This window comes from Gekko japonicus, unplaced genomic scaffold (assembly GCF_001447785.1).
Source record: "Gekko japonicus isolate JY-2015 unplaced genomic scaffold, Gekko_japonicus_V1.1 scaffold132, whole genome shotgun sequence".
Classification (NCBI taxonomy): domain Eukaryota; kingdom Metazoa; phylum Chordata; class Lepidosauria; order Squamata; family Gekkonidae; genus Gekko; species Gekko japonicus.
In genome coordinates this window covers 1,054,521-1,069,856 of record NW_015173677.1, presented here as the reverse complement: position 1 = coordinate 1,069,856, position 15,336 = coordinate 1,054,521, and the positions used below count along the sequence as shown (strand labels likewise).

The 15,336-nt window shown below is 43.8% G+C and overlaps 1 protein-coding gene across 1 annotated transcript in view; it reads left to right on the top strand.

Annotated features, from left to right (window-relative positions):
- STS (steroid sulfatase (microsomal), isozyme S) overlaps positions 1 to 15,336 on the top strand; it is a 116,108-nt gene that overhangs the window by 74,661 nt on the left and 26,111 nt on the right. Inside the window, exon 8 of the mRNA XM_015422965.1 lies at positions 2,131 to 2,252. Coding sequence (XP_015278451.1) covers positions 2,131 to 2,252 — 122 coding nt within the window. The remainder of the gene's footprint in view (positions 1 to 2,130; positions 2,253 to 15,336) is intronic.

The following is a 15,336-nucleotide window of genomic DNA, read 5'->3' as shown; positions in this document are numbered from 1 at the left end:
CCAGCTGCTGGCCTGCCGAGCCTTCTCCCGTGGCCCCCCGGCACCGGCAGCAAGCCCTGAGTGGCTCCCAACTGCCAGGCTCACCGAGCATCCCCTCCATGGCCAGAGAGTTCTCTGCGCATGTGCAGGGAACACTCTTTTACCTTTTGGTGGGATTTAAGTATTCCCCATATAGTTTTTAAAACTTTTCAGATTTTTCTGCATACCTTGGGACTGCCCCAAGTGTGCAGGAGAAACTCTCTGCCCCCCAAGTGCCCCTGATGTGTGGATTTAGATATCCGCACAGAAGGGGTCTCTTGGCTATTAGTATATAGAAAGGGGACCCGCGTTACTCGCGGGAGGGGGAAGAGCTCCACGCAGAGCAGGAAGAGGAGGCAGCAGCAGCAGGTAAGCTCTCTTCCCTCCCCCATCCCCGGACACCGGTGGCATAGCCTGAGCGGCTTCCAGCTGCCGGACCCCACCAATCTCCCCTCCCACCGATCTCCTTCCCTCCCCTTCCGGCGGCCGGTCTCCTCCTCCTCTCTCCCCACCTTGGCTCCAGCGGTGAGGACTGATGGCTTGGCCCCCATCAATCTCCTCTTTCTGCCCCCCGCTCCCCCTTCCCCCACCGGCTTGGGCCCCACTGATCTCCCACCCCACCCCGGCTCTGCTGGCGAGGCCTGAGCACCTTCCAGCCACCAGCCCGCCAGTTCCCAGAGCGTTCTCTGCACATGTACAGGGAATGCTCTTTTACTTTTTAGGTAGTTTAAATATTTTTTCCAACTTTTCATATTTTTCTGCACACCTGGGGATTGCCCCAAGTGCGCAGGAAAATCTCCCTGCCCCCCAAGTGCCCCCGATGTGCGGATTTAGATATCCACATGCAGGGGGCAACTTGGGAATTAGGTATATAGATTATGTTTAAATGTCATGCAAGCCTTCACTTAAATAATAATTGCATACTCTGAAGGTAATGGGTAGGGTAAAAGGTTTGGAAACTTTAGACATTACAATCTGGTCTCAGATCTCTCTGAATTTGGAGTCAGTCATGAATGGGTTTGCTACTGCTAGGCAGATCTCCTTGCCTTCTGCAGTGTACCCCAAGCAAAAAAGCAAACAAAAAATTGTTTCACCTGAGAGGAGAGAGGGGACAATGAGCAGCTGGGAGGATTCTTTAGAAATAGAAAAGGTATGCTTCTATACCTCATCCTTAATGGAAAATGATGCTTAGCTAATGCTTAGCATCGTTTTCTGCCTGAAAGATGGGATTTGTAGTTCCTTTTGAATTCTGATTGATTTCCAGTTAGGGATGTGACCTGCTGGCCTCTGATTTCTCTAGTGGGTTATCCCTGCTGCTGTTACCCTTTTTTCCTTTAAAAGGTTCCCCCCCCCCTTTCTCTGTTTACTGCATTCATTAATGTTTACTCTCAAATAAATGAAGTTAGAATTGCTGTTGTAGTCTGGCCTAGAACAATCAGGCGTAATCAGTTATCCATCCTTGATCAATATGTTTGTCATGCCGTAGCTATCAATCCAGATGATGTGTGTATCCTGGGCTAGGGGTGGACAGATTGTTCCAAGACATGAAAGTACATAAACAGCATGTTCTCACTGTTATATTTGTAACATACAGATATCAAACAGGAATGATAACAAAAACAGCCAGGACTATTGTGTGCATACTAGGGTTACCATTTGCAGTCTCCCCAGGTCCCTGTTTTCACTAATTTTAGTGAAGGGAGAAAAAGTAGGGGAGGATGACATTGATTGTGATGCTGTAGATCGGTGGAATTCCAAGAACGTCATTCCCCTGAAAGTGATATCTCTTCCTCTGTGCCACTGTAGGAATTCCCCCATTTTTATAGTAAAGACCATTGATATTGGGGAAATTCCTAGAGCAGCACAGAGGAAGTGATGTCCCTCCCATGGCACAATCCCTCAAAGTTCCCAGCTTTTGCCAGAGTGGGTCTGGCTACATTAGTACATACTGAACAGCAGATTTAAATTTGCTACAATGTGGCAGGGTCCTAAGAACACAGTGTTGATTGTGCGGTGTCATTTGTTAGAAATGGAAATGCATAATTAAAGTTCCTTTTCACTAGGGAACATATGGTATCCTACTTCTCGTTTTAAAATGCTTTTTTTATTTAGAATTATTGATGGACATGATCTGATGCCCTTGCTTCAAGGCAATGCTGTCCGATCCAAGCATGAATTTCTCTTCCATTACTGTAATGCACATTTAAATGCAGTGCGCTGGCATCCCGGAAACAGTAAGTCAAATTGCCTGTTCACATTTTAAATATTTTATGTATTTTTATTACAACTTGAAAAGAATTGGGGGGGGGGAGCCTTGGGCTATAGTTTCAGATAAATTGCTTGAAGTGTCTAACCATTCTTCTTATTCCTTTCATCTTTTTTCTTCTTTTATCTTAGGACAAAAGCCTGTTACTATACAGTTTGGTATCAAACAGTTTGTTTGATTCAGTACAACAAAGTTTTCCATCATTAATTATGCTGAACCTCTGGCATCAATAAGCATTTTAAAAGCACTGGGCAGAGGCACAAAAAAAACTTATGTGACTCTTTGGTTGTGTCAAGACCTTAATAGCATTCCCACCTAACAGGACACATGAAGATGCCCTGCTCTGTGGGACTATTGGTCCATTTAGCCCAGCAATATTTTGCTTACTGAAGTCTTAGGACAATTCACTAATCATAGGAGACTCCACAGTCTTAAAAGACATATTTTGTGCTATGAACATTGAAAATGTGTGCCAAAGGGCCAAAGAACTGCTCAGTGTGTCTTTTATCTAGCAACTGGTTTTCCATTTTAACATATATTCAGTTAGTCTCAGTTATTACTCTTCTATGAAACTCCATGTGAAAGAATGATTGTTGAGAGGTGGTAAGGTAACCACTGTTCAGACATTCAAATAATACATGCTGTACATATGCAGAGGGATCATATCTAGCCAAATATCTACAGTGAGCCTAACATATGCCTTTGTTTGGGCTTTGTATGTGTATTATGTACATAAGAACATAAGAGACGCCAATGTTGGATCAGGCCAAAGGCCCATCCAGTCCAACACTCTGTCACACAATGGCCAAAAATACCGGGTGCCATCAGGAGGTCCACCAGTGGGGCCAGGACATTAGAAGCCCTCTGTCAGAACCCACAGCCAACAACGTAGTACACACTTCTCAGGAAAGGTAATACTTTATTGAAGAGCTATAGATGCATTAACATAGGCACTGTTAAGAATGGCAGCTGCCCATCGAGCATAATAGGATATAGGGTATTCGTATGCACCCCCCCACTGCCCTAGCCAATTAGCCATACTCCCGCACGCGGGAGAAGGGGCTCAGGCCGTTAGCGCTGAAGCTGGGAACCAACCTTGCTCCCACGGTTCCCCAGAACATCACACCACCTGCACATCTTAGAGATAAGCATTACAGCAGCTACGAAGCACCGAAAGAATGCAGCAAGACACAGACCTCCCCAATCCCAATGGCAGCATAGCTGACACCCTCCCACTGTTGACCCCCCCAACCACCAAGATGACAGAGCATCACTTGCCCCAGAGTCCCTATCTATACCTTGTGGCTAATAGCCACTGATGGACCTCTGCTCCATATGCTTATCTAATTCCCTTTTGAAGCCGCCCATGCTTGTAGCCACCACCACTTCCGGTGGTAGTGAATTCCATGTGTTAATCACTCTTTGGGTGAAGAAGTACTTCCTTTTATTCATTCTAACCCGACCGCTCCGCAATTTCATGGAGTGCCCATGAGTTCTTGTATTGTGGGAAAGGGAGAAAAGTACCTCTTTCTCTACCTGCTCTATCCCATGCATAATCTTATAAACCTAATCATGTCACCCCTCAGTCGTCATTTCTCCAAGCTAAAGAGCCCTAAGTGCTTTAACCTTTCCTCATAGGGAAAGTGTTCCAACCCTTTTATCATTCGAGTTGCCCTTTTCTGCACTTTTTCCAAAGCTATAATATCCTTTTTAAGGTGTGGTGACCAGAACTGCACACAGTATTCCAAATGAGGTCGCACCATTGATTTATATAGAGGCATTATGATATTGGCTGATCGGTTTTCAATACCCTTCCTAATAATCCCCTAATAATAATAATGTATTAAGCCTATGTATGTACAATCAGTGGGAGATGTTCAGCTTTGCGCATAGACTTCCAGAACCAATATTTCTGAACACAGCAGCAACATCCAAAGTGTATGAACTGTTTGTTATGTAGTCCACTTGTACTTCTTTACATCATCTAGAAGACAAATACTGGACAGATTCTGGTCCTGATACTTTTAAGTTGCTTTATTTTGAAAGCAGTATTCTTTCATACCTCTTTCATGCTGCTGGCCCCCAGAGAGAACTTGATTGACTGGTCTCTTGTCTGGTACCAATCTTCACAAATACCTTTTCTCTGGACATAATAAAAGAGCATTCATAAAGAATATTCTCAAGGTGCCAAAATTCTTCCATACTGCTTATCTTCTTCCTGCAAGCTACAATTGCACACAGAAAGGTTCTTTACACTTCTCTAGCTCGCTCACTGTGATATGTGGCTGATTTTATCAGCATTGCCATGGGTATTCATGGGGACTCTCGATATCGTAAAATGGTAAGCTGCATTCCTACCTTTTTCAGTAGCTCCCTAAGATGCCTGATTTCACAAGGTACTGTTGGCAAGTACAGCATAAAATTATGGTCAGTTATGTGCAGGTATTTTGTAAGTGAACAAGTCAGAATGAAACTTTTAATTTAAAGCCCTTATAACCGAATATTCAGCAAAACATACTTCTGCCCAAAACACCAATTGTGTTTCCAACTCATGCCTCAGCCTCAATAATATCTAGTAGAACTAAGTTGTCCTTCCACCATGATACTTTATTGTTTCCCAGCCCTGTTCCAATCATTGATTGTCATAGGTGTAGGCAAGGAAATATAAAATGTCATGATATCAAGGCATGGGTAACTTGTACAAGATATTACTAAGGATGTGGTGGAAGCTAAAGTTTTGGCTGCCTTTTTTTGTTTTGGGGCAGCAGTTATGCAGGTTGCATCACTTTTAGTCTGGCCTTAGTCCCAAACTTAATCACATAAAAACAAATCTCACACTTTCAGTAGCCCAGCAGTTAGTATCAGAGAGACACTTCTACAAAGCATAAGAGTTTCAATTACCCATCTGGTTTATAACAAATAATAGATCTGTTCTACTGGCATTGATAGATGTATCCTTTATCACTTGTAACCACAATTTCATATTATTTATGCATTGTGTAAATAGTACTCTTTTGTGTCTAAGTATTACAAGAATAGAGGGGAAAGCTATCAACTTTCTTTACATCTTTATTAATTCTCTAAACTTCTACAGGGTTCCATTTAGTTCTTTTTTCTCTCTTCTTCTTCTTCATTTTTTTTTTTTGGGGGGGGGTAAATTAAAAAGCCCCAAAAGTGTTAGTTAGCTGTTTCTTGTATGGTAGGTGCTTCAATCCCTAAATCTTTTTGGTTATTCTTTTATGCATTTTTCCAAACTCGGTTGCCCTTTTCAAGATGGACAACTAGGTCTATATCAGTATTCCAAACCCATCTGGTTTATATTACTGGTGAAACGTCAGGTTCTACAATGCCAAGACCACGGCCACACAACCCGGAAAATCTACAGCAACTAATGAACTCCAGCCGTGAAAGCCTTCAACAACATATTCCAAACCCCAATTACATAGAATATAATTTTGTATTTTGTTGTCAATTCACCGAGTTTGGTGAGATGCCTTGAGCTTTTCGTGGTCTTCTTGGGTTTTTGATGACCTGACTAGTTTGGTATCATCTTCAAACTTGGTTCTTTCACTTTTCTCTCCTCATGCCAGAACATTTATGGAAAACACAAATAGTACTAATTCCAGTGCAGAGTCTACTGCTAATTCCTCTCTATTGTTAAAATTGTTATCTCTACTTTCTTCTTTTTAAAAACATTATTAAGACCTCACTTCTTGTTCCATGGGTACTGTTTCCTTGTCAGTCTTTGATGAGAGACTTTGTCAAAAACTTTTTGAGACTTAAAATGTTTGCTAGATCATCTTGTGGATACCCTCAAACAATGTGATAAAGATGACTAGGCAAGACTTTTTCGTATATGTGTAGCAATTTTAGCTTAATCGTTTGCATCAGTGAATCTGTATCAGTGTAACAGGCTTATAATTTTTTTAACTTCCCTGGATCCCTGTAACAATTCCTCTTTCTTGGTTCCCTTTATCTTTTTTATTTGCTGAGTAGCCCCTCTTCTTTCTTCTTGGTTTCTGAGTTTGTCCCACTCAGTTGTCTAAATGTAGACCGATATATGCTGACCCAGCCTAGGGAACTGAGGGACTAACTAAAATTCTTCTTTTATCTTTGTCTGATCATGGGACACAAGAGGCTTATGGTAATTCAAACTAACTAACTGCTTTATTTCACTTTTGAGGGGAAATAGTTAAGTAGGTATCAGGTTTAGGGCATAGAAGGTGAACAGCCAACAGAAATGAGGTAAATTTGTATAAATATAAACAAATTGCTGTTTTGTTATACAGATCTTTAAAACTGAGGAGAGAGATTTCTTGGCAGTTTCTGCTTAAACAAGCATAAGCTTCTTTATTTCAAAGATACATAAGCTGATGAAGGCAGGAACATTCACACAAGTTCCAATATCCCTTCTTAACTTCTTGATAGGGATCACCCCCCTTTTATAGGACCTATTTCCCTTGGACTGGATAGGGATCATCCCCCTTTACTAGGACCTATTTCCCTCAGGGAAGAGCCATTTGTCCCACTTCCCTAACTCAGGATCCTTTTGGTCCTCTCACTCTACTTAACTCTCCTTGACACTGAAATGTCCTCCTTAACTGACATTCCTAACTGACTCTCTCAATTGTAAAAATCCATTTGAATTCCCTGTCACTCAAGGTTCCCAGACCAGGTTAAAGCATTAACCATTTACTGTCCATTACAATCCCATATTTAAAAAAGATATTAATTTGGAAACCTTCAAATGCTCTATTAAGGAGCCTGATTTTTCTTGTAAGACCTGTAATTTTATGTCTGTTCATGCCATGATTTCCTAATTTGTAATTTGTTAGTTAGCCCTTGGATAACAACTTTTGTCATTTGTATTTCACTTAGTTCTTCAGATGTCTTTCTTGGGAAAAATATATTTATCCTTCATTTCTTGCCTGCAAAATGGTTGCAAATAATACCTTTAACTTCCTACAATTTTCCTGAAATTCTTTTTAACCTTTTGCTGTCTAATGATCCATCCGACTTCTACCTGGTTTCCTCCTGGTGTTGTATTTAATTTTTTTAAATAGTTTGTTTTAGAAACAACTGTAATATACTCCCCTGATTCTTTTTACGTCTTCAGCCTGCATTGTTTCATCAGATTTTTTTCAATTTTTTCAAAAAAAAATCTTATTTGAACACTATTGCTTTCCAAAGTAAGCTTCTTGCCTTCTATCAGTTCTCTAATACTGCTCATTAACATGCTTTTGGAATTCTCTATGCCATCTATTATTATTATAGTTTAAAAATAATTTCCAAGCATTCAGATAACATTTTAATCTCTCTTTCCTTTTAAGTAACCTACTGTCCCATACACACACTTTTGAGAAGTTTTCTCTTTGAAAGTAAACATGACTGTGTTGGCTTTCTGGACAGTTTGCCTTTACATATGTTGAATTCCATAACATTCTGTATATTGCTCCCAAGCATTTGATATCTCTTGCATCAGATTTTTGGTATCACACAGGTCCTTTCTAGTCAGTTTCAAAGCTTTGACATTCAAAATCGATTACAATTATGCAATTTCGTTCACCCAGAAGCACATACATGCATTCCTGACATCAAGCCCATACCATATATATCCAAGTACTAACATTTGAACCAGCCTCCATTTTCTCAGGATTGCCCAGATATGCATTATTTAGGGACATTACTAGGACATCTGATTGTTATTAATAGACTAGGAACAAAGCTGGAAAGGGGTAAAAAAGGAAAAGGGCATGGTGGATGCTAGATGGGAAATACCTGCCATATATCCCAACCTGGATCTGTTGTTCTAATGAATGTTGTTTTATTTCTCTGTCCTTTGTGTTTCAGATGTAGATTTGCAAGCTATTCAATTATTTTATTATTCATTTATTTTTAAAGTTATATGCCTCCTCTCTAGAGACCTGTTCAAAACAGCTCACAATCAAAAAATACAATAAAACCATACAGCCATTAAAAACAAGCAAGAATATAAAAATAAGCCATTTAACATAGAAGATAGTGTATTTCTCCCCCTACACCCCCATACATTTGAACTCATGATAGAACAAGTTACCAGATACAGACTCTAAGAGATTTTGTGTACCTTTATAACTGCATAGGCTGGCCATTGATACCAGGTACATCTTATCTCACCCTAGAGTGGAAGTAATGGGAGATGCATGTGGTAGAATTCCAGCTCCTCGCCATTGCCGAGCCCAGGGGTCATTTCGTAGAAAAAGAGCTAGGGGAACTCATTAGCATAACTCATTAGCATATGCCACACCCCCTGACATCACTGGAAGTGTGTCATAAGGCCACACACCCCGTCCCCAACGGTGCCGGCCGCCACTGCCAAGCCCCATGAGCGGTGGACCTGCAAGGCCGGCGGGAGTGCAAGGAAGCCCCGCGAAGGCCCTCCCTGGCCCCAGGCAGGCAGGGGTGGGGAGAGGCAGGGAGGAAGCAACTTACCCTCCCTCTTCTCCTGCCTCCTCCTGGCTAAATGAGGGCCGGAAGCAGGGCGGCCGGAAGCAGGGGGCGGGGCTTCGTCATGTGCCCCGCCCGCGTACCTCACCCGGGGGAACTGCATTCCCCCGCGTTCCCCTCGAAATGACCTCTGAAGAGGCCATTGTGGTGGGGGCCACTTTGCCTTCCCAGAAGGGGGAAGAGGTTGGGGGTGAAATGGAATGCTGGTGGTGCCACGGCGTCCGGGCACAGGGGTGGAGCCAGCAAGGTTTTAAGGTGGCTCTGCCCTGCCTCCTCCTCTTGCTCAATGTGATCAGCCCACACTCTTGCCCAGTAAGCAGTGCAGGCTTCAGCTGGTCATTGGAGCCAGGTAGGAAATTTTTGCCCCTCCATGGATGGGGGGAGTGTTTTTGCCTACCTTGTACTGCTGGCAGTGAGCGATGGAAGGAGGTGAGGTGGTGGGTCCATTAAATAGGATTGGTCACTTGGCAGGCTAGTGTGGGAAGCAGGGAGAATGGATCTGGTGAGCAACATATGGCACTTTCCGTGTTGGGGTCAAGCGGTCCGTTAGGATCAGCCTTCAGGTTTTGTGGCCCAGGGCTGGGAATGAGGACTGACTTGGGTCCGACATGGCAAGGCTCCTTCCTTCTAAGTTTTGTGGCTTGGGGGGGAACTCCAGGGCAGCACCTTGCTCACCAAGCTGGTCAGTGGCAAGCCAAAGGGATGGCTCGCACCTGGGGCAAGGGTGGCTCGTCCAACGTATAGGAAGGAGGTGGTCTGGGGCGACCCCTGGCCTTGGCCTATTTCCACACTCTGAGTTCGCCCTTGCCACAAAAGTGTAAGTAGTTAATAAAGTGGCCTTAGTAAAAACCCAATCTGTTGTCTGTCTCTTTCTTCCTACTGGGGGTGCCATCTCCTTTATACACAATTTGTAACAGGGATCTTTTAAGCATCCATGTCTGGCCAGTCCTAGTATAACATTCCTCTGGTGCATTTTTTAGTTATGGTTGAAAAATTAAAATAAAATAGTATTTTAAAATACCATGAGCAAAAGCTCCGGGACATTATTGGCCTATGAATCAGAGTTATTAAAAATGTATTGCTATGACAACTTCATTACAAGGAGAGCAGTCACCCGATAAGAAGCAGAACTGTGGTTACGCGGGATGTTTGCATCTTTCAAATTTGGGGGTGGGGGTCATTTAATAGCCACTTATAGAGCTGTAGACACAGTGGAGCAAATGAGTCTGCACTATAATATAAATGGCCATTGACTCACATTTTCCAAGCTCTGTTTTCTTCTTATTGTGGACAAAAATAGTAAACATAAACCAACTGCAAGACTACTGACTAAGCCTGTATAATAAATTCCTTTGTGTATTATAAAAATTCCTTTGAACAACTATGTAGCATAAATACCCAACAACTCTAACGTTATTTTAATACTCTTCATAATAAAAAAAATTGTGTTGCTGATAAATGCCAAGGCAATTGATTTTACCAGCAACAATATCACTTGCTTTAAATCAAGATTCCTTATCTACAAAGAAAACCTCTTTTATTAAAAGAAGCAAGGTTTTATTTTCCTGTTTTACATCATATGCGTGTATGCTTTACCTGACTATTCAGCAAAAGACATGGGGCAGGCAGTAGACAGAAGGAAATACCACCAGTCACTAGTGATGTGAAGAGTAGAATTGCCAGATAAATACAAGAAATGCATGCTACTTTTCCATATGTATTTATTTCAATACCACAACTATGTTTGTCTCTCAGAGCAATGACATTTACCTATAACCAGTGGCTAATCTACAAGTGATGCTGGAATTCTGTGACTGGAAAACCAAGAGTGTTATTTGGCCATAAATAGCAGTCATGGGGTGTGTGGGGAAGAATATGTCATTGTGGCACTAGGGTTATCAACTATGACTTGGAGGCCATATCTGAGGAGGGCAAAGTTTGGGGAGGGGAAGAATTTTCAATGGGGATGTGATGCTGTCATTTCTTCTGGAGTAAGTGGTCTTTTTAGTCTCAAGATGATTTGTAGTTCCCCATCTTGAGGTTGGCGACCTACATTCTCTGAGGCAATTTCTCACCCAGCAAATCAATGCAGGGCTCTATGACTTTAGAATCTGAAGCTATTGTTAAAATGAGAAAACTCATCTCCCTCAATACTATTGTATGGAATTCAGTGCCTTGAGCTTAGCCTAATGAGTCTAATAAAGCTTCCTAATGCCTTTTGGAACATTTGGAAGAAAAAGCTCTCCTCTTTTTCATCCTTAAAACCATCATAGAAGCCAGATACCTGCTGTGCAGCACTTCTGCTCAAGCTCTGAAGCACCTGGCTCTAGCAAAGGGGCTGCTGTGGGCCATGAAACTCAATTTTGGAACAGCCACCACTGTGGTTGCTTCCCAGATTGAGCAAGAGGGTGTAGTTGCTCCAAACTGGTGTTAATTCTGCTGTTTGCTATATGATGCGAATGGTTCAACAGTTTCATTTGCTGTGTTACCCTTTATACAGAACAGCCTTGTTATAATGGGCATTGATTCTTATTCAGTTTCAGTTTTAATTAATCTCTTTTGTGGAAGAGATTTTATTTCCCTCAGCTCAGTAAATCGTACTATTTAATCTATTGGACTTGTATCTGAACTCTTATTTAGACGAACAAGGTTGCTATTACACTGATGCTGGGCCATTGGAGATGACATACAGTATAAACCATAGAATACAAGTCATTATCACATATGTAAGAGCTGCACATATATTCCAGCGCCAAAGGGATAAGATAGCAAGTAATGGTAGAAGTAGAAAGGAAGAGGCTACTCTAACAGAGTGATTTTTTTTCTTCCCACTGCTGAGTTGTTATGTATAAGGAGGATGGCAGTATTATCTCTAGATACATGTCCAAATGTTAGTTTTCCAATGCACTACTGAATGTTAACAGCAGCACATACTGCAAAACACAGGTAATTTTCATTTGTCTCTTGCCACCCAACTATCATGGTGTTATATATGTGTATCAGTGACTCAATATTGTTGCACGCCATCCATTCAGTCAATGCTGGCTTCTCACTCACCATCACCAGGGGAGGATCGAGTCATTGATACACATATATAACCATGATAGTTGAGTGGCAAGAGACATATAGATGCTATAAGAATTTCCAGATGGCACTGCTTTCCTGGAACATTTGCAGATTGACTTAGTAAGTTCCCCAGAGAGATCTCCATCACCATTCTGTTTCTCAGTGAAGGAACATATGTCACAGATTGGATCACGTCAGTAGGATGTTATTGGGTATTTTCATAATTTGTTTTCAAAACAAGTGCAAGTAGAATTAGGGAAAAGTGTAGGTGTACCCCAAGGCAAATATGCAGAAAGAGAAGAGCACAGTTCATTGAATATAAAAGGTCTATTGATGAAATCTGAAATGTGATGGTGTACTAAGTTCATTCTTTACTGAGCATTACTTATTGACTGAATGGCTTTTGAAGCAAATACAGCATAATTAACTGATTAAAAGTCTGACACAACTAAGAAATTATTTCTTTTTTTCTGCATAAGAAAAAGACATTTTCCAGTATCCATTTGAATTAAAACCATCCTGAGTAAATTAGGAATATTCTGTGGGAAGAAAGAAATGTTGACAGGTCTGAATTATCATATATCAATACAGATGTTTTTAAAAGGCTAATTCTTTTTATTTAAATATCAGCAGTGCTGTCATCCTGTAAAACATATTTATGACAGTTTGTAAAATTTATTTTGGAGCTAAAAATAAAAAATACAATCGTAATCATTCACAGATGTTCATTATAAACTAGTTGAGAAGATTAGTGGACACAAAAAGGTAGTAAGTGAATACAATCTATCTATCTCTATGAGTGAATACCGTCTTTATACAGAGATGCATGGGAAGGAGATGGGGACCAATATGTGGGGTTAGCCTACCAGGTGCCACTGGACACATGGTTATTTGTGTTTTACAGTGGAACAAAATAGAAGTCCAGTGGCTCAACAAAGACCTACAACAGCAACCCCAGCATGGCTATCCCTGAGTCAGAGCCTGCTCTCCTGGAGGTGTGAAGGGGTAGCTCTAAGGGAAAGTCAGAGGTGGGGAAAGGAGGAGCATGGAGCTAATCTCATCCACTCACAAACAGACAGGAACCAAGTTGATTGACTCCAGACTTTACTGAACAGCAAATCATGAAGGGGTCCAATGAAATGGGTTGCCAGCTATCTCCATCCAGTATGGCACCTGTGCATTTGGGAGCTGCTTCCAGGGGCCATGGGGAGAAAGGCTGAGCTATCCCAAGCACCGCATGCATCTGAGTGAGGCAGACCTGCTGGTCAGAAGGCTGCCTGAGACAGGATGCTCCAGGAACCAGGCTGGAACTGTCTGAGCAGGGCGGCAGGGACTACACCAGTCATGCTCCCATGTTTCCCTGTTGAATCACTATCTTTGTTGTTGTTGTTCAGTCGCACAGTCGAGTCCGACTCTTTGCGACCCCATGGATCATCTCCCGCAAGGCCCTCCTGTCTTCCGCCGTCCTCTGAAGTTGGCTCAATTTCATGTTCGTTGCATCGATGACACTGTCTAACCATCTCATCCTTTGCCGTCCCCGTCTTCTTTGACCTTCAGTCTTTCCCAGCATCAGGGTCTTCTCCAGTGAGTGCTCCCTTCTCATTTGGTGGCCAAAGTATTTGAGCTTCAGTTTCATTATCTGGCCTTCCAGGGACCAGTCAGGGTTGATTTCTTTTAGGATTGACTGATTTGATCTTTTTGCAGTCCAAGGGACTCTCAAGAGTCTTCTCCAGCACCATAGTTCAACAGAATCTATTCTTCGGCACTCAGCCTTCCTTATAGTCCACCTCTCGCAGCCATACATGACTACTGGGAATGCCATTGCTTTGACCATGCGGACTTTTGTTGGCAGGGTGATGTCTCTACTTTTTATTATGCTGTTTAGGTTCGCCATCCCTTTCCTCCCAAAGAGCAGGCATCTTTTAATTTCATGGCTGCAGTCACAGTCTGCGGTGATCTGGGATCCCAGGAACGTGAAGTCTGTCACTACTTCCACGACTATTTGCCAAGGAGTGATGGGGCCGGATGCCATGATCTTAGTTTTTTTGATGTTGAGCTTCAAGCCCACTTTTGTGCTCTCCTCTTTTACTCTGAGCAAGAGCTGAAACATGTGCAGCAATGGCAATCAGCCATGTTGGCCACAGCCATGCCTATGGAGCCATGACATGGGTCTGAAGTTTTACCCCCATGGAGGGCTTCCTTTGCCAGGAAATCCTCTAAAGCCCACGCTGTAGCCATCCAAATGACACTTACTGATCCCATGAGGAAGGGCTGTGCAGCTGCTCCATCCTCTGCTGCTCCTGCTGCTGCATCGGGCTCTGATCCTGCAAAGCAATGGGTCCCATGGTTGCTTGGCTCCCTGTTCTACAGAGCACAGTGTGGCAGCTTCTGGACATCCCAAACTACACTTGTGCAATCTCCCCCACCTGGGTGAGGAGGCACCATGGCAAAGGAGTGTGCAGAACCCAGCTGCCAGCACCTCTGCCCCTAAATAAATAAATAAATCATCACCTCTCCTGGGGACACTTTCCTGGTCACATGCCCCATTGTATGACATGGGGCAGAGGCAGGGCCGGCCCGCTCACTAGGTGAACTAGACGTTCGCCTAGAGTGGGCTGATCTTCGGAATGCCATACTGCACCCGGACCCCCGCCAAAAGCCCCCCCCATCAAAAGCCCTGCATCTCCTGACCCAGCCGCCACTGCCACCACCTTTTCCTCCCCCCGGGCCCCCGGCCATCTTCATTTCAAAACTCCTTGCACTCCAGTTTCACTTTCGCTTTCGGAGCACTCGGAGTCAGAGAGGGGGTTTTTTTACGCACAGTCCCGAGTCCCACCCGCCCCAACTCGCAAACAGCGTGCCTACAGTCCTCTGAACCAGCCAGCGTGAGCCCAACAACGCTTGCAGTCGCAGGCAGCCCACCCCACCCAGCCACTAGCCAGCCCACGGGGAAGGGAAGTTCTACTGTCTCCTCTTCCAGCCAGGTGGGAAAGATGAAAGGCCCCGCACTGCACAGAGCTGTTTACCTGGACATAGCATGGAGGACCCCCCCCCCCCGGCCATCTGTTCCGGGTAGAGGTCTGGGCCTCAAAAAGGCCAGGGGGCGGTTGGCGGTGGACAGCGGGTGTGGCCCGAAGGGTCTTCTCCTCTGCCTCCCTAGGTCAGAACTAGCCCGCGCAGTGATCCTCCAGTCCCCGGGAGGCTGCAGAACTGGGACCAGGAAGACAGCTGGCACAGGAGAAGTGCCCCGTCACTTGCGAAGAGCTTCCGAGGCTCCAGTGGGAGCACCCAGTGTGCTTGACCTCCCAGTGTGCCTGACTTCCCAGCGGTCCCTGGAATTCTCACGGGAGGTGGGGGCGCCACAGGAGGTGGGCGGGGAAGTTCCCCTGTGGGACTCTGTTGCTTCGGGGATGGCCTGCCACCTTCCGGAACACCCCACCATGTCCCCCGGCTGGGACGAAGAGGGACCGGGCAGCCCTGGGTAGTTTAAGGAAGGTGAG